The sequence below is a fragment of the Mobula birostris genome, chromosome 6 (genome assembly GCF_030028105.1).
Source record: "Mobula birostris isolate sMobBir1 chromosome 6, sMobBir1.hap1, whole genome shotgun sequence".
In the NCBI taxonomy this organism is placed as follows: Eukaryota; Metazoa; Chordata; class Chondrichthyes; order Myliobatiformes; family Myliobatidae; genus Mobula; species Mobula birostris.
Window position 1 is genome coordinate 118,042,080 of NC_092375.1, and position 18,627 is coordinate 118,060,706.

At 42.4% G+C, this 18,627-nt stretch overlaps 2 protein-coding genes across 2 annotated transcripts in view; one reads left to right on the forward strand and one right to left on the reverse strand.

Annotated features, from left to right (window-relative positions):
• The window catches only part of tmem169b (transmembrane protein 169b), a 462,028-nt gene that overhangs the window by 377,595 nt on the left and 65,806 nt on the right, over positions 1 to 18,627 (forward strand). The window lies entirely within an intron of this gene.
• Positions 1 to 18,627, reverse strand: part of xrcc5 (X-ray repair complementing defective repair in Chinese hamster cells 5) — a 111,576-nt gene that overhangs the window by 55,314 nt on the left and 37,635 nt on the right. Inside the window, exons 6-9 of the mRNA XM_072261142.1 lie at positions 11,049 to 11,228; positions 6,761 to 6,875; positions 4,458 to 4,596; positions 310 to 422 (exon numbers count right to left, since the gene is read on the reverse strand). Of these exons, the coding sequence (XP_072117243.1) occupies positions 310 to 422; positions 4,458 to 4,596; positions 6,761 to 6,875; positions 11,049 to 11,228 (547 nt within the window). The remainder of the gene's footprint in view (positions 1 to 309; positions 423 to 4,457; positions 4,597 to 6,760; positions 6,876 to 11,048; positions 11,229 to 18,627) is intronic.

Genomic DNA, 18,627 nt, shown 5'->3' on the forward strand with positions numbered 1-18,627 from the left:
TTTAATCATCTGATCTGTACAGATGGTATGCAAGACAAGCTTCTCACTGTATCTCAGTACATGTGACAATAATAAACCAATTCCAATTTGCTGTTGCAGAGGCTTTGCAAGACCGAGCACTTGCCAACTCATGGCTCTGAATGTAGAGGATAAGAAAAGAACAGTGCCTTAAGAGGCAAGTCCCAGGTCGGTTATGCTGAATACCTGGTGGTTTTCTGTGCCCACAATAATGAGCTTGAGTGCAGCATAACCAGTGGGCCACTGGGATTGCAATGACCAGGTTACACAAACGTTCAGAACAACACCTACTTGCACCGACTTGGTAAATCCAAGGACGCTGAAACATTTTCCATCGGTTTTGTACTTCATGTGCTCCTGATCCACTTGAGAGAATGGAATAATGTCACTACCATAACGGAACCCTGCAAAATAAAATAAAACTCTCAGCTGATCATCTTGACTGAATTTTCCCCGGGGGAACAAAATGTATCGCACTGCTGTTGTCAATCAATGTACTTACATGAACTTTAGAACCAAGAACACGGAAGAATATAGAACAGAAAAGGCCCCTTGGCCTGCGATGACTGTGCCTACCATGATGTTAACTAATAATAACTAATATTCTGCACATGTGCTCTAAATCCCTCAAGCCCTGCCTGCTCCCTTCAACAGCAGAGTCATGCAGCACAGAAACAGGCCACTTGGCCAGCCAGTCCATGCGAAACTAATATTCTGCATCGTCCCATCAAACTGCACCTGGACCGCAGCGCTCCATAAACTACCTATCCACATACTTATTCAAACTTCGCTTAAATGTTGCAATTGAACCCTCATCCTCAACTTCCACTGGCAGCTCATTCCACACTCGCACCACCCTCTGAGTTAAGAAACCCCCCAATGTTTCCCTTAAACATTTCATCCTTCACCCTTAACCCAATTAATCAGTCAGGGCAGAGCAGACTCGATGGGCCGAATGTCCTAATTCTGCTTCAGTGACTTAATTGACATTACTTTCTCTGAGGCAGACTGGTAATGACTGCAAAGTCTAATTTGCAAAATTATGGCACAAAAATTTCCAAAGGAAATTTTACTCGAAAAGGCTGACAAGAGAAAGTAAAGATTGGGTTATCTGTAAAAGGATTCATGCATTCGCCAAAAATAACAAAGGTCTGAAGAGACAGAACATTTTAGAGTAGAGGACCAAGTCCAGATAGAATGTATAATGGCATCAGAATTAAATGATTACTTTGCATCTGTCTTCACGAAAGATGATCTATAAAATCTGCCGGATATATATTAGAGAATCTGTAGTTTTGCAAGAATGAGGTACTGGCAGTTTCAAAGGGTGATATACAAGGCACTTGGCATGCTGCCTTTAATAATTAAGGGTTTGAATTCAAAGGTTAGGGAGTTAGTTTGCAGCTTTATAAAACTCTAGTTAAGCCACATCTGGAGTATTGCATTAAATTCTCGTCACCCAATTACAAGAAGGATGTGGAGGTTTTGGAGAAGGTGCAGAAGAGGTTTAGCAGGATGCTGCTAGATTAGAGCTAATGTGCTATAAGGAAAGTGTGGGCAAACTTGGGTTGTTTTCTCTAGAGCAGCAGAGTCTGAGGGGAGACCTGGTAGAAGTTTATAACATTATGAGTCAAGATAGGGTAGACAGCCAGATCTTTTCCCCAAGTTTGAAATGTCAAATGCTAGAAGGCTATGGGGGCCTGTACTTAAACTGAGAGGGTTAAGTTCAAAGGAGGTGTGCAAAGCAAGTTTTTATTTTAGAATTGTGGGTCCTTTAAGTGCCCTACCACAAGGGTAATGCAGGTGAATACAAAAGAGACATTTCAGAGGCTCTTGGAAAGATACATGAATGTGTAGAGACTGGAGGGATAAGGACATCATATTAGCAGAAGGGATTACTTTGGTTAGGTGTTTAAGTGTGGACTGAAGTGACCGTTCTTGTGTTGTACTGTACTATGTTCTAACTGAAGGAGCTAAGTACTAGTCAAAAACTACTTGATAAATTGGTAGGCAGAAAAGGACCTGAAGATTTGTATTCAGAATATTGTTGGGTGGATTTAGAACAGGTAGATGTTCTGTGATTGTCTTCTGAAGTAGTACCAATTCTGAAGTTAATTGGAGAGCACCAAAGAGACTACACTACACAGAGAAAAGAAAAACAGAATTACCAACCTATTAATCTGATGCTGGAATCTGTAACAATCAGTTTAATAACAGAGCACCTTGAAAAGTATAATTGCATTGAGAAGAGCCAACATGAATTTCTAAACTGATTAATAAGAATCTGAAAACATTTTTTGTATATTAGAAGCAAAAAAGTAGCTAAAGAAAGAAGTATGATATGTTGCCTTTCGTCATCCAACCAAGACCTCAAAAGTGGAACAGGCGGATGAAGGCTGCAACAAATCCATCAGCTCCAATCGTTGTGGTTTCCATGCCATTGGAATCAGTTGGTTGATTTGTGAAGTATCGTGTGCTTCTTGGAGTGCAATATCCATTACACGTTAAACAAATATACGCACAGGCGTCTTCACTCTGTGGGCCACTTCTTCAGAATGAAGACCATCATTCTTGACCCCGAGGGATAGCCACGACCACGACGACTGTTGCAGCTCTACAAAACCCTGGTTAAACCACATTTGGAATATCATGTTTGGTTCTGGTCGTCTCATTACCAAAGGGATGTAGAAGGTTTAAAGAGCGTGCAGCACAACTTAATGAGGATGCTGCTTGGTTTGGAGAGGAAGTTTTATGAGGATAAATTTTGCAAGCTAGGTTTTTCCTCTTTGGATTGAAGGAAGATGAGAGATGATTTGATAGAGGTGTACAAGATAAAGAGGTATAGATCTAGTGGATATCCAGGGTGGAAATGATAATACCATGGTGCATAATTTGTAGGTGATTGGCAGAAAGTACAGGGTAAGTGCAGAGGTTAAGTGTTTTATACAAAGGTGAATGTGTGGAACACCTTGCCAGGGGCAGTGGTAGAGGCGTTACGAGAACCTAACATTTCGAGAATTTTAGAAACTCTTTGATACATGGATGATAGAAAAATGGAGGGCTATGAAGGAAGGAAGAGTTAAATTGATCTTAGAGTAGATTATAAGATTGGCACAACATCATCGGCTGAAGGGCCTGTATTGTGCTGTAGTGCTTTGCGTTCTATGTATCGTGGTACATGAGATAATAATAAACCAATGCCAATTCCAGGTTTCCCATTTCTCACCTTAAATGTATGCTGAAACAAGAGAAAACCTGAAGACGTTGGAAACCCAAGTAACACACACAAAATGCTGGAGGATTTCGGCAGGCCAGGGATCATCTGTGGAAAAGAGTACAGTCGATGTTTCGGACCAAAACCCTTCAGCAGGACCCAAAACGTCGACTGTACTCTTTTCCATAGATACTGCGTGGCCTTCTGAGTTCCTCCAGCATTTTGTGTGTGCTGCTTAAATCTATGTTCTCTAGTTTTCAATTCCCTTTCCCTTTATAGAAAATAGTGCATTCACCATTTTGATGCTTCAACTAATTTTATACACCTCTACATGTTGACCCGTCTATTTCCTACATTCCACAGAATAAAGACCATAAGACATAGGAGCAGAACTATGTCATTCAGTCCATCGACTCTGATCTGCAATGAAGTCCTAGCTTGTCCAATCCCCTTCTATAACTCAGACACTCAAGTCTTGGTAAGATTCCTGTATATCTTCTTTGCATTCTTTCTATCTTAATAATGCCTTTCCTATAGCAGGGTAACCAAAACTGCAGTCTAGTTCTTTATTCCTTGGAGTGTAGGAGAATGAGGGGAGATTTGAGAGGTACACAAAATAATGAGAGGGACAGATAGGGTAAATGCAAGCAGGCTTTTTCCACTGACTTTGGATGAGACTACAACTAAATATCATGAGTTAAGGGTGAAAGGTGAAATGTTTAAGGGAACATGAGAGAGAGCTTCTTCACTCAGAGGCTGGTGAGAGTGTGGAACAAGATGTCAGTTGAAATGGTGGATATGGATTCAATTTCAACATTTAAGAGAAGTTCAGACAGGTACCTGGAAGGAGGTGTATGGAGTACTATGGTCCTGGTTCAGGTCAATGGAACTGGACAGATTAATAGATCAGCACGGACTAGATGTCGAAGGCATTTCTGTGCTATAGTGTTCCATGAATCTACCCTAAATTCTCCTTGGGGTTCCCAATCTAAAATCACTACCCGGGATGAGAATGCCTCTACTTTGATAAGTGTAACAATGCCTACAGCAAGGTCTTTCTGACTCTTACCTCATGATGTCTCTCACAATCCCCTGCTCCTTCAACCTCTTCCCTGCAGAGTTCCCTTATCCCAGAATAAAATTGTTTAGATGTAGCATTGGATTATTAATGAGCAGATTAGAGGTTGGAATCAAACAAAATTGACTAAGGAATTGTACAAAGAACCTTGAATAGTTTCTTCCCTGGTAACTTCAGTCTCATTGTCATCATTGAGGCAGTAAACAGTCTCTCTCCTCACATCCTCTTTGCGTAGAGATTTGGCATCAACAGATATCCAGGTCTTCTTCAACTTTTCCTCAGTTACCTGTTCAAAGAGTTTTAATTCTGAAGTTGTAAATGTGATAATTATATATTTTACAATGAGGGAGAAGGGCATAATTGCACTGCAGGTCCTTTGCACCTTCTCCAATGTAATTCACCAGTTAATAGACAGATAGAATGTAGAATGATTGGAAGAGGGATAACCAAGATCTAGTGAGTTCCACCAAAAGGAACAACGAGGATATAACCATGGAAATTATGTCTCTGGGCTTATACTCGATGGAGTTCAAAGAATGGGGAATCTCATTAAAATCCTCAGGATACTGAAAGGTTTGGCTAGAGTGGACCTAGAGGTAATGCCTCTATTACATAGTACAGCATGGTACAGACCTTTTGGCCCACAATGTTGTGCCAATATCTAATCTACTCCAAGGTAATGTAACCCTTCCCTCCTACATAGCTCTCCATTTTTCTTTCATCAATATGCCTATCTAAGAGTCTCTTAAATGCCCCTAATGTATCTGCCTCTACCACCACCTCTGCCAGGGCTTTCCATGCACCCACTGCTCTGCGTAAAAAAAATCTTACCTCTAACAACCCCTTCCCTATACTTTCCTCCAATCACTATGCTCTCTTGTACAAGTCATTGCTGCCTTGGGAAAAAAGGTGTTGTCTGTCCACTCCGTCTGTGCCTCCTGTCATCTTATCCATCTGTAACAAGTCACCTATTAACCACCTTTGATCCAAAGAGAAAAGCCCTACCTCGCTCAACCTTACTTCATAAGACATGTTTTCTCATCCAGGCAGCATCCTGGTACACCTCTCCACACCTCACTAAAACTTCCACATTCTTGTTCCTACAATGAGTTGACTAAAAATGACTACTACACTCCAAGTGTGGTCTAACCAGAGTTCTTGAACTGCAACATAACCTCGCTCCTCTTGAACTCAATCTCCTGACTAATGAAGGCTAGACAACATACAGCTTCTTCACCATCCTATCAACTTGCATGGCAACTTTGAGGAATCTATGGGTATAGACCTCAATATCCCACTGTTCCTCCATACTGTTAAGGATCCTGCCATTAAACTTGTACTCCACGTTCAAGTTCAACCTTCCAAAGTGCCATCACTTCACATTTCTCAGCCCAGCTCTGCATCCTGTCAATGCCCTGTTGTAATCTATGACAAATCTGCACCTTCTCCACAGCACCACCAACCTTCGTGTCATCTGTAGATTACTGACCCACCCTTCTACTTCCTCATCTGAATCATTTATGAAGATCATAAAGAGCAGTACTCCTGTGCTATACCGTTCTAAATGCTAATATTGGGAAGAGTGAGATTATGCACTTCAGTGCAAGGAATCAATGCAGACTCTCGTTTAGATGGAAAAAGATTTCATACAGGTGAAAACCAGAAGGATTTAAGTGTTCTTATGTACAAATCACAAAAGGTTATCAGTCAGCTGCAGCAAGTAGTCAAGAAAGCAAAGGCCATTATTGCAAAGGTATTGGAATTCAGAAGTATTGCAAGAATTGTATAACATATGGTGAGAACATAGTACTGTGCACAGCTTTAGGCCCCCTTATCTAAACAGGATACGCTGGCAATGGAAGCAGCTCAAAAGAAATTTGCTATAACAAATATCTCATCACAGGAACTGGCCTATCACGACAGCTAAGGATGCTGAAGAATGAGGAATGATCTTGCTGAAATTTTTAAGATCCTGAGGGGCAGAACAGATGTCAATATGTTTCCACTAGCGGGAGAAACACGAACTAGCGAATAAACTAACAAGATTAAACTAAGGTGCACAGGGATTTATTCTCAGTGACTGGTCCATTTCTGAAATTCTCTCAAGAAGGCTGCGAAGGCGATATTATTGGGGGCATTTAAATAGAAGGTAGAAAACTTCCACAGAGGAGGTGATGATGCCTCTGGAACATGAGCTACGATTGTGATGAATGGGCTAAGGAACTGGGTAGTCTAATCCTCCTCATATTCTTATGTCCACACAATCTTTTCAATCCCAATGCCCCACACTCTCTACTCCCACTGTAGCTATGGTGCTGCCTATCTTATCCTGAGGCTTCCTACTCATATTGCCCCTCACTCCCATTGTTCCCCAGATCAGCTCTTTGCCAAACCCTCGTTCTTATGAAATGTTTTATTCACTTGATTTCAGGATAAAATTTACAACTTACTGCTTTGTATGCCACAATGTTAATGGTGATTCTGGAGCCAATGGTGAGTTGGCATGGCCATGCCGTAGGCTTCCTTCCTATTTTCTTAAAAATGGACAATTGTTCAACACTTTCCCTAATATAAGAGAAAATAAATGTAAATTTAAATTAAAACTACATTATACAATAAATTCACAGATGAAGAACTGGACTTCAAATACAATTGTTTAGTAATACTTTGGCAATTTGGCTCGAAAGGTTATTAGATAGGATTCTTAATAGCAGAATAGATCTGCCTGCAGATCCTGGTACACTTGCACTACATAGAACAGTACAGCACAGGAACATGGCATTCAGCCCATGATGTCTAGGCCTATCACAACGCCAAATTAAACTGATCCCTTCTGCCTGCACATGATACTTATTCCTCTGTTCCCCATGTTCTCATGCTTAATGTAAAAGCCTCTTAAGCACCGTGATCATATTTGCTTCCATTTTGACTCCTGGCTATGCCTTGTGGGACACCTGTGGTCACCGACCCCTGGCAGTACCTTGTGATACACCAATGGTCACAGGATTCCCATGGAAAAAAGCAAAACTTCACAATCACCCTCTTTCTCCCGCTACCAAGCCAATTCTGGATCTAATTTGCGGGTTCTGGATGAGGTGGAGTTTGCACAAGCCAGACAGAACTGTTACAATATCCCCCACAGGAATTTGTTGATCCTTTTGGAGAGGGTCACATAATCAGGTCTATACTCAACCTACTCTGCAAATCCAGGTCTGGAAGAGCAAGGTGACCTGTCACAATGATGACCAGCCAGTAGAACTTGCATCCACTGTAACAAAATACTTTGAGAGACTGGTCATGTCTCAGATCAACTCCTGCCTCAGCAAGACCTGGACTTGCTTCAATTTCCCTGTTGCCACAATAGGTCTGCAGCAGACACCATCTTTCTGGCTCTCCACTCTGCTGTGGGCCACCTGGACAATTGAAGTGTGTTCCTCAGCTTGCTGTTCAACACCATCACCCCTTCAAGCTCATCATCAAGCTCCAGGGTCTGTAACTCCCTCAGCAACTGGATCCTCCAGGAGGCCACAAATAGAAACCCCAACTCCCCCTCACTAAACATCGACACAGGTATATCTCAGAGCTGCATGGTTAGCTCCTTGATCTACTCTCTCTACACCTACGACTGTGTGGTTAAGCATAGCTCCAAAGCAATCTACAAATTCACCAAAGATTAGCTTTACTAAGATAAAAAGACTAAAGACAAACTTTGTCACATGTACACTGACACATACAATTAAATAGGTCACTTGTGTCAACAACCAACACAGTCAAAGGATGTGCTGGGGGAGTGGAGGGGCAGCTCACAAGTGCCACTACGCTTTCGGTGCCAACATGGCACACCCACAACTTACCATACGTCCCTAACCCATACATCCTTGCAATGTGGGAGGGAACATGAGCAGCCGGGGGAAACCCATGTGGTCATGAGGAAAACATACAAACTCCAGGAACAGAACTCTGGCACTGTAATTCATTATGCTAGCTGCTGCACTACCATGCCACCAATAACATTACCATTGTCAGCAGAATCACGCAGCTGGTCAAGTGGTGCAGTAACATCAACCTTGAACTCAATGTAAGCAAAACCCTCAATTTGCACTAATATCATGTTTATTTTAACTTGTAGGTACAATTCATGTTAATTCAAGTTTACATAATTTATGTTTATAAAGTACTGTGTTGTACATTACAACTAATTTTTATGGTATTTATAAGCTGGGTACTGTATGTACAGTGTACCCATGACAATAAACTTGAACTCATAACCCAACTAGCTAAAACATCTACTCCACAATCTCCATCATTACAGGTGTACCACAAGGCTGTGTGCTCAGCCAGCTGATCTGCTCGTTTTATCCTTATGATTGTGAGGCTACGTATAGCTCCGATGCCATATATCAGTCTGGTAATGACACCATTGTCATTGGCTGAATCAGCATATAGGAAGGAGGCTTAAAATCTGGCTGAGTGGTGCTACAACAAAGTCTCACTCAATGTCAGCAAGACCAAGAAGCTGATTATTGACTTCAGGAGGAGCAAACTGGAGGTCCATGAGCCAGTTCTTATCAGAGGATCAGAGATGGAGAGGGTCAGCAACTTTAAATTGTTCAGTATTAGCATTTCAGAGGATCTGTCCTGAGTCCAGCATGCAAGTCCCATTACGAAGAGAGCACGACAGCACCGCTACTTCCTCAGAAGCTTCTGAAGATTCAGCATGACATCTAAAGATTTGACAAACTTCTTTAAATGTGTGGTGAAGAGTATATTGACTGGTTGCATCATAGCATAATATAGAAACACCAATGCCCTTCAATGGAAAACACTACAAAAAGTAGTGGTTGCAGCCTGGTCCATCACGGTTAAAGCCTTCCCCATCATGGATTGTGTACTGAGGTAGTACAAGGGAAAACAATAATAAAATGCAGAATGAAGTGTTAACAGTATAGAGAAAGTGCAGTGCAGGTAGACAGGAAGATGGAAAGTCACAACAAGGTAGATTGTGAGGTCAAGAGTTCACCTTACTATACTGCGAAAATATTCTATAGTCTGGGAAGCTGTCCTTGAGCCTGGTGATATGTGCTTTTAGGCTTTTGTACCTTCTGCCTGATAGGACAGGGATAGAACAGACAATGTCTAGGATAAGTGGGAACTTTGATTATGTTGGGTGCTTTACTGAGGCAGCAAGTAGTACAGACAAGAGTACATGGAAGGGAAGCAACTGGTGATGTTCACTCAGGAACTTGAAACTCTCAACCCTCTCAACCTCAGCACTCTTAATGTAGACAGGAGCTTGTGCACTGCCCGCCCGCCCCGCCCCCCGAAGTCAATGACCAGGTATTATGTTTTTCAGACATTGAGGGAAAAGTTGTTGTCATGACACCAAGTCACTAGCTTTTCTAACTCTTTTTTGCAGGCTGCAACCATTGTGAGAAGATGTTCGTTGGTGAGGCGGTACGCAGGTTTAAAAAGAGCTCGGAGTCTTTTGAAACTTTTCAGTGGGCTGCAATTCATAACTATAAAGTATGAGGTGATGTATTAGGAACATTTAATGGTTCTAAGCTTGTACTCCTTGGAGTTTAATGGGAATCTAATTGAAACCTATGGAATATTGGAAGGAATATTGGAATACAGAGGATGTGACGAGGATGTTTTCTATAGTGGGAGAGTCTAGGACCAGAGAGCACAGCCTCTGAATACAAAGACTTCCCTTCAGAACACAAATGAGGAGGAATTTCTTTATCCAGAAGGTGGTGAATTTGTGAAATTCACTGCCACAGATGGCTGTGGAGGGCAAGTCATTGGGTATAGGTAAAGTGGAGGTTGATAGGTTTTTGATTAGTAAGGGCATCAAAGGTTACAGAAAGAAGGTGGGAGAATGGGGTTGGGAGGAAAAATAAATCAGCCAAGATGCATAGCAGATGAGATCAGCTGAATGGCCTGATTCTGCTCCTAAGTCTTATAGTCTTATGGTCACATTCACCCTTAGAAACAAAGAATGGGTCATTCTACTAGGGTTTCATTTTAGACTCCCTAAGAGTCAGTAGGAACTTGAGGAGCAGGTGCACAGAGAAACTACTCATAGTTATATAAATACTAGAGTTGTATTAGTGGGAGGTTTTTAGTTCCCTGGTGTTGACTGGGCCATTCAGTGTATTAAGGGCCTACTTGGAATGGCATTTGTAAAAAGTGTCCAGGATAATTTCCTGAGCATACATACTCCGGACCCTACTCTGGACTAGGACTGGAGGTTCTCGGGTGAAAGGTGAAATATTTAAGGCTAATCTGATGGGAAACTTCACTCAGAGGGTGGAGCAAGTATAGAATGAGCTGCCAGTGGAAGTGGTAGATGTGGGTTCAATTGTAAGAGAAGTTTGGTTTAGTACACGGATGGAAGAGGTTTGGATGGATATGCAGGTAGACTAGACTGGGCAGAAGATCAGATCAGCATGGACTAGGCTGGCCAAGTGGCCTGTTTCTGTGCTGTAGTGCTCTATGACCTGCTGAATTTCCCTGAAATTGTATTTCTTTCATTCACAGTAACACAATCCCCCCTGTACCCTTCGTGCACCAGTCTTTTATGCAACACATTAATTACCTTCTGGAAATCTTAATACAGTTTCCCTCAATTAAAACTGCTGATGTTGATTTGGTTTGATTGCATTTAGCTTCTCTAAACAAGCTGTTTCTTGATTATAGCATCAGTCATCTTAATGCCCATATCCGAGATTCTCTCACCTGAATGTGAAGACTTCATCTAGTCCTCCTTCTTCATCCAAGGACAGCATAACCCTCTTAACCATCTTTATTCCTTCTTTCTGCTCTGCAGTTAGAGCTTTCCCTCCTGAAATATTACTTCGTCGTTCTGCAGCATCACCACCCTCATCCATGTTGATAGCATCCAGTGCAAATGGCAAGCTGTAAATAGAGGTGTTAGAATGACTGTGTAATCAGAGTGACGACAGCATACAAGGCCATTCAACCTATTAAGTATTCAGTGGTTCACTAACCGTAAGAAACAAGACTATAATATATAGTAGTAGAATTAGGCCATTTGGCCCATTCAGTCTGCTCCGCCATTTCATCATGGCTGATCCAATTTTCCTCTCAGCCCCAATTTCCTGCCTTCTCCCTGTATCCCTTCATGCCCTGACCATCCAAGAATCTACCAACCTCGGCCTTAAATATACATAAAGACTTGGCCTCCACAGCTGTCTCTGGCAAATAATTCTACAGATTCACTACCCAGGGTAAAGAAATTGCTTCTCATCTTCATTCTAAAAGGATGACCCTCCATTCTGAGGCTGTGCTCCCTGGTCGTAGACTCTCCCATCAAAGAAACTATCCTCTCCACATCAATGCCTTTCACCATTCAATAGGTTTAAATGAGGTCACCTCCCATTCAACACAATCTACTAGCTCCAAGCTTAACTCTCCTCCACAGTATTGGATAATATTCCTAATCACATATTTAACAACATTTCATCTTGAAGGTGGCAATGAAACCTGCCTCCAGAACATCTGCAGACAGCCTTTTCCTGATTCCAACCAAAATTTGTGTCAGTAAGTTAAGGTTTTACTATTTTCAGTATTAATTTTCTTTCTCTTCACTTTAAACCTACGACCTTTAGTTCATAACCCATTCACCAATAGGTACAGCTGCTACTATATATTCAGTCTCTTCCTTTCATCACTTAATATACCATCAGACCTATCTGAAGAAAACATCTCAGCTTCTCTAATTTATTTGGTAATTCCAGTCCCTCATTCCAGGGGTCTACTCTCTGAACACTCCATTTCCTTCAATCCTTCCAATAACATAATAACCAGAATTGAAGATATTTACTTCAGCTGAACCCAGATCAGCTACAATGCCCTGCCTTTTAAATTCTATGCTTCTGATAAAGCCCAAAGTAATGTATGCCTTATTAACCATGTTCACAACCTGCCCCGTCATTAGCAGTGTATCCATAACCCACAGGCACTCCAGCATGTGAACAATAAAGACACTTACAGTTCTAGTATAATTCTAGCAAACTCACCTCCTGACTCCTAGACCCAGGATTCGACACCTCCTTTTGCAACTGGTGTCATAACAACATTTCCCTCAGTGTTAACAAAATAAAAGAGATGGTCATTGACTTCAGGAAGGGGAGCAATGCAAATGCTCCCGTTTATATCAATGATGTTGAGGTCGAGGAGGTTCAGAGTTTCAAGTTCCTAGGAGGAGACAACACCTATCTTGGCCCAACCACATTGATACTACAGCCAAGAAAACTCACTAGTGCCTCTACTTCCTCAGGAGGCTAAAGTATGTTGGCAATGTTCCCTATAACTCTCATCCCCTCCCCCACTTTGCTCCATCTGTTGTTTTTATCTCTCATCTATCTGACTGCCCGGACGGGTCCGTTGTTTCTGCCTGCTCCAATGAATATCTCGACTCAATTTTGTCCTCCTTGGTTCAGTCCCTTCCCATCTACATCCCTGACACTTCACATGCTCTCAATCTTTTCAATCACTATTTTCCCTGACTGAACATGATTGGCTCATTTTCACTATGGATATTCCGTCTCTATACAATTCTATCCCCCATCCGGGAAACTTCAAAGCTCTCTGGTTATTTTTAAACAATCGATTGCTAGAAGCCAGTGGAATGTGCATAGATGAAGCAAGATTTCAAAAGGCAAGCACTGCCAGTCGGAACACTTTGCGTGCCACAGATCATGGGTCAATTAAGCACTTGGCAAAGCCCAATAAAAAGTTAGGTTTAAGCAGCCATAACGTGAGTGGACCAGAGTTGGAGTGGAGAGTCGAGGCTTTTGCTCAGAGGCTTCAGCAAGGAGAGGCGGAGGGTTTAGGAAGATTTTTTGGGTAGCTTTCTTTCTTTCCTTTATTTAATTGCACAGTTAGAGCTGTGGGAATGCCAAGCAAGATAATGGAATGCTCCTTTTGTTGGATGTGGGAAGACAGGGGGACCTCGAGTGTCCAACGACTACACCTGCACGAAGTACATCCAGCTACAGCTTCTTACAGACCGTGTTAGGAAACTGGAGTTAGGGCTGGATGAACTCCGGATATTTCATGAGGCAGGTGTTGATTGACAGGCAATACAGGGAGCTGGCTACACCTAAGGTGCAAGGCACAGGTAACTGGGTGACCATCAGGAGGGGGAAAGAGAATAGGCAGCCAGTGCAAGGTACCCCTATGGTCATTCCCAACGATAAAAAGTATACCATTTCAAATACTGTTGGGATGGATGACCTAGCAGAGGGAAGCCACAGTGGTCAGGTTTCTAACACTGAGTTTGGTTCTGTGGCTCAGAATGGAATGTGGAAGAAGAGGCAAGCTGTAGTGACAGGGGATTCATAAGTTAAGGCAAAAGTTAGGGAGGTTCTTTGGGCAAGAATGAGATACCTGGATGGTATGTTACCTTCCAGGTGAAAGGGTCCATGGCTTAGCCTCCACAATTCCACAGATTCATCACCCTCTGGGCAAAGTTTTCTCCTCATCTCTGTTCTAAAGGGATTTTATTGTATTGAGGCTGTGCCTTCTGTTTCTAGATGTTATCACCATAGGAAACGTTCTCCACATCCACTCTATCTAGGCCTTTCAATAGGTTTCCATGAGATCCTGGCTATTCTTCTAAGCCCTGGTGAGTACAGGCCTAGAAGTGTCAAGTGTTCCTCATACATTAACCCTTTCATTCCTAGAATCATACTCATGAACCTTCCCTAGACCCTCTCCAATACCAGCACATCCCTTCTTAGATGAGGGGCCCAAATCTGCTCACCATATTTCAAGTGCGGTCCCAACACTGACCTCTGCTGAACACTAGCAGCCAAACAGAAAAAGCCCCCTTTATTCCCTCTGTCACCTGTCAGTAAGCCAATCTTCCATCCATGCTCATATCTTTCCTGTAATACCATTGGCTCTTGGACATCTCATATTGAGTCTGTAGCATTCTTAAGTGGGAGGGTGAGCAACCAGAGGTCATGACTCATGTTGGTACCAATGACATATGTAAGAGGGGAGATAATGTCCAGCAAAGTGAGTTCATGAACCTCTGGGGTTGTGATCTCAGGGTTACTGCCCATACCACATGCTAGTGAGGCCAGAAGTAGGAAGCTAATGCAGTTTAACTGATGGTTAAAGAGATGGTGCAGGAGGTTGGGGGGGGGGCTTTAGATTGTTGGATCATTGGGCTCTCTTTCAGGGAAGGTGGGACCTGTACAGATGGGACAGTTTGCACCTGTACTGGAGGGGAACCAATATCCTTGGAGCTAGTGCTGCTTTGGGATGGTTTAAAGTAGAGTTGCAGGGGGATGGGAACCAGAGTGACAGGGAAGGGTAGTGGAGTATTTGTGGGGAAAGATATTGTCAAGACTAGATATCAAGACTGGAATTGAAAGGTTGAGCGTGGTGGGAATAATACTCTGAGTAGCTTCTATTTCAATACTGCAAGGAGTATTGTAGGTAAGGTGAATGAGTTTAGAGCTTGGATCCACTCATGGAATTATGATATTGTAGCCATTAATGAGACATGATTGAGGAGCGGCAGGGCTGGCAGTTCAATCTTCCAGGGTTAGGTTGTTTTTGACGTGATGGAGCGAAAGGGATGCCATTACAAGTTAGGAAAAATATCAAGACAGGGGTCAGACTTAGGGGCCGGCTGGTGGTGCAATGACATCGGCGCCGGACCCGGGAGTGGAGGTTCCCGGGTTCGAAACCAGTTGGGTCCGCTCTCGAGTATGCTTTCCATTCGTGCTGGGTTGAGTATCAAGATTGCAATTCGACCTTGTAAAATAAAGGGAAAAATACTGCAAAAATGTCTGTGTGAGGAGTGGCGCGCCACACAGTCTCTCTCTCACTCTGCGCCTTGTAATAGCCATGAAAAAGACATCATCATGGACGCACGCAGACGCGCATGCATGCAGACGCAGACACACAGACTCGCATGCACACGCCAAAAAAAAAGACGGGTCAGACAGGACAGACTGGAGAGCTTGTTGGCCGATTTGAAATATAGAAGGAAACGTAAAACTCGAATGGGTCAAGGACAGTGGAAGCAGACAGATCAATTGTCTTTGTTCTTGCCATGTGCTTGGAGATGGAGGCTGCCATTTTGTGGAGCTGTTTTACGCCCTCCATTTTGTGAGGTGAAGTTGCTTGGCTTTTACTGTTTTAAAGTAGACACAATGATGCTTCAGGTAATCTACTGGACTAGAGATAACTTCCAAAGAGTAAATTATTTGTGAGGCATTGTGAGATATAATATAGCATGCAGGTTTCTGAATGTTAGGGTTGGTGCCTGCCTGGAGTGAGTCGAGCTTGTTACTTAAAAGAACACAGCGCCAAAAATTTGCAATTCTCACTTGCTGGGAAGAGGGCAAAAAATGGATGCTGGCCTGGAGCAGAGCCAATAAAAAAAAGTGTTAAAAGCCAATGACACTGGAACGCAATATTTTAAATTGGTAAGAAACAAATATAAAAGTCGACACTTCGATTGCACTATCAGCGATAACTCTCTCAAGAGACTCACTATTGCAAGGAAGAACCCCCATGCAAAGGGCTGGGAGAAGAAAGCATCAATCAGCTGGCCAACAGAGATCCCCTACTTCAGTGCCATAAATTGGAATAGTGATCTGAGTGAGCATTGGTACAGAGGGAACAGTAGTACTGCTGGCCCTGAGTCAACATAGTTACGTTGTTGTTAGTGCAGAGACAATAAAGACAATCGAGCTTCGATTAATTACGAGTTGCGTATTGAATTTCCAAACCTAGTTCTATTGATGAACGGTCAACAAGCTTGTCTACTGAAGCTACATGGGTGGAAAAGAGGAATAAGAAAATGACTGACCACGTTAATGGAATTATATTATAGACCGACCAATAGTCAGTGGGATTTAGGGGAGCAAATTTGTAGAGAGATCACAGATAGTTGCAAGAAACATAAGGTTGTGATAATAGGTGATTTTAACTTTCCACATATTGACTGGCACTCCATGCTGGAAAAGGACTGAATAGGCTGGAGCTTGTCAAATGTGCTTGGGAAATTTCCTTAATACTTTGAGGTCCCAACTAGAGAGTGTGAGATACTGGATTTCCTACTAGGAAATGAAACAAGTAAGGTGACAGAAGGGTTTGTACAAGATCTAGTGATCATAATTCCATTAGCATTGAGATGATTATGGAGAACAATAGGTCTGGTCCTCGTACTACAATTCTAAATTGGAGAAAGGCCAATTTTGATGGCATCAGAAAGGATTTGCAAATGTGAATTGGTTGCTTTCTGGCAAAGACTTGGGAGCCCTTCAAAAGTGAAACTTTGAGAGTACAGAGTTCATATGTTTCTGTCAGAATACAAGGCAAGGATAAACATAATAAATTTGAAGTGTGTGTATTTCAATGCTAGGAGTATTACGGGTAAAAGTGATGAACTTTGAACACGAATCTGCGCATGGAACTACAAACGTATGATGTTGTGGACATTGTAGAGACCTGGTTGAAAGGGGCACGGGAATGTGTACTTGATGTCCCAGGGTCTATAAGGGTAGAATTCAAAAATAGGAATGGTGCAATCACTTTCACAGGATCGTACAACAGATTCAACCCCTCCCCCCCCCCAGCCACTGGGACATTGAGGAACAGATATGCAGTTAGATTAAGGAAGGAAGGTGTTAGGGAGGGTTTAAACTAATTTGGCAGGGGGATGGGATCCGTACTGATAGGGCTGAGGAAGGGGAAAACAGAAATAAATCAAAGGTAGCATGCAACAGGAAGTACAGGCAGGAGATGAGGCATAATCACAGCCAATGGGATGATTTACAGGGTAACAGAGGCGTGGTGCAGTTAAAACAGAAAGCAACAAATACTGGACTGAAAGTGTTATATTTGAATGTACGCAGCATAAGAAATAAAATGGACGATCTTGGCAAGTACAACATCATTGCCATCTCTGAAACTTGGCTAAAGGATGGCTATCATTGAAAGCTGAACATCCAAGGATATACGGTGTATCAGAAAGATAGGTTAATAGGCAAAGGGGGTGGTGTGGCCCTGTGTATAAGAAATAATATTAAATCATTAGAAAGGGATGACATAGGATCGGAAGGTGTAGAGTCTCTATGGGTTGAATTAAGAAATGGCAAGGGTAAAAGGACTTTGACGGCAGTTGTATACAGGCCTCCAAACAGAAGCCAGGATATGGATTACAAGTTACAGCAGGAGACTGAAAAGGCACGTCAGAAGTACGAAGTCATGATAATCGTTGGGGATTTTAAAATGAAAGTTGATTGGGAAAACCAGGCCAGTACTGGACTTCAAGAGAGAGAATTTGTAGAATATCCAAGGGATGGCTTTTTAGAACAGCTTGTTGTTGAGCCCTCTAGGGGATCGGCTGTGCTGGATTGGGTATTGTGCGATGATCCGGAGGTGATAAAACAGCTTATGTTAAGGAACCCTGAGGGAACAGTGATCACAATATGATCGAGTTCACTTTGAAATTTGAGAAGCAGAATCTAAATTCCAATGTGCCGGTATTTCAGTGAAATAAAGGAAATTACAATAGCATGAGAGGGGAACCGGCCAAAGTTGATTGGAAAGGGACACTAACAGGAAGTACAGCAGAGCAGCAATGGCTGGAGTTTCTGCAAAAAATGAGGGCAGTGCAAGACAGGTATATTCCAAATAAGAAGAAATTTTTGAATGGAAGAAGGACACTACCGTGACTGACAAGTGGAGTCAGAGCCAATGTAAAAGCAGGGCATACAGGGAAGCCAAAGCTAGTGGGAAGACAGAGGATTGGGAAACTTTTAAAAACTTGCAGAAGGAAACTAAGATGGTCATTAGGAAGGAAAAGACGAATTATGAAAGGAAGCTGGCGACTAATATCAAAGAAGATACTAAAAGCTTTTTTAAGTATATAAAGCATAAGAGTGTTGAGGGTAGATATAGGACCAATAGAAAATGACGCTGGAGATATTGTAATGAGAGACGCAGTGATGGCAGAGGAACTGAATGCGTATTTTGCAGCAGTCTTTACAGTGGAAGACATCTGCAGTATACCGGACATTCAAGAGTGTCAAGGAAGTGAAGTATGTGCAGTGAAAATTACGATTAAGAAGGTGCTCAGGAAGCTTAATGGTATGAGAGTGGATAAATCTCCTGGAACTGATGGAATGCACCCCCCGGGTTCTGAAGGAAGTAGCTGGAGAGATTACGGAGGCATTAACGATGATCTTTCAAAAATCGATAGATTCTGGCATTGTTCTTGCAAATGTTACTCCGCTATTTAAAAAGGGTGGGAGGCAGCAGAAAG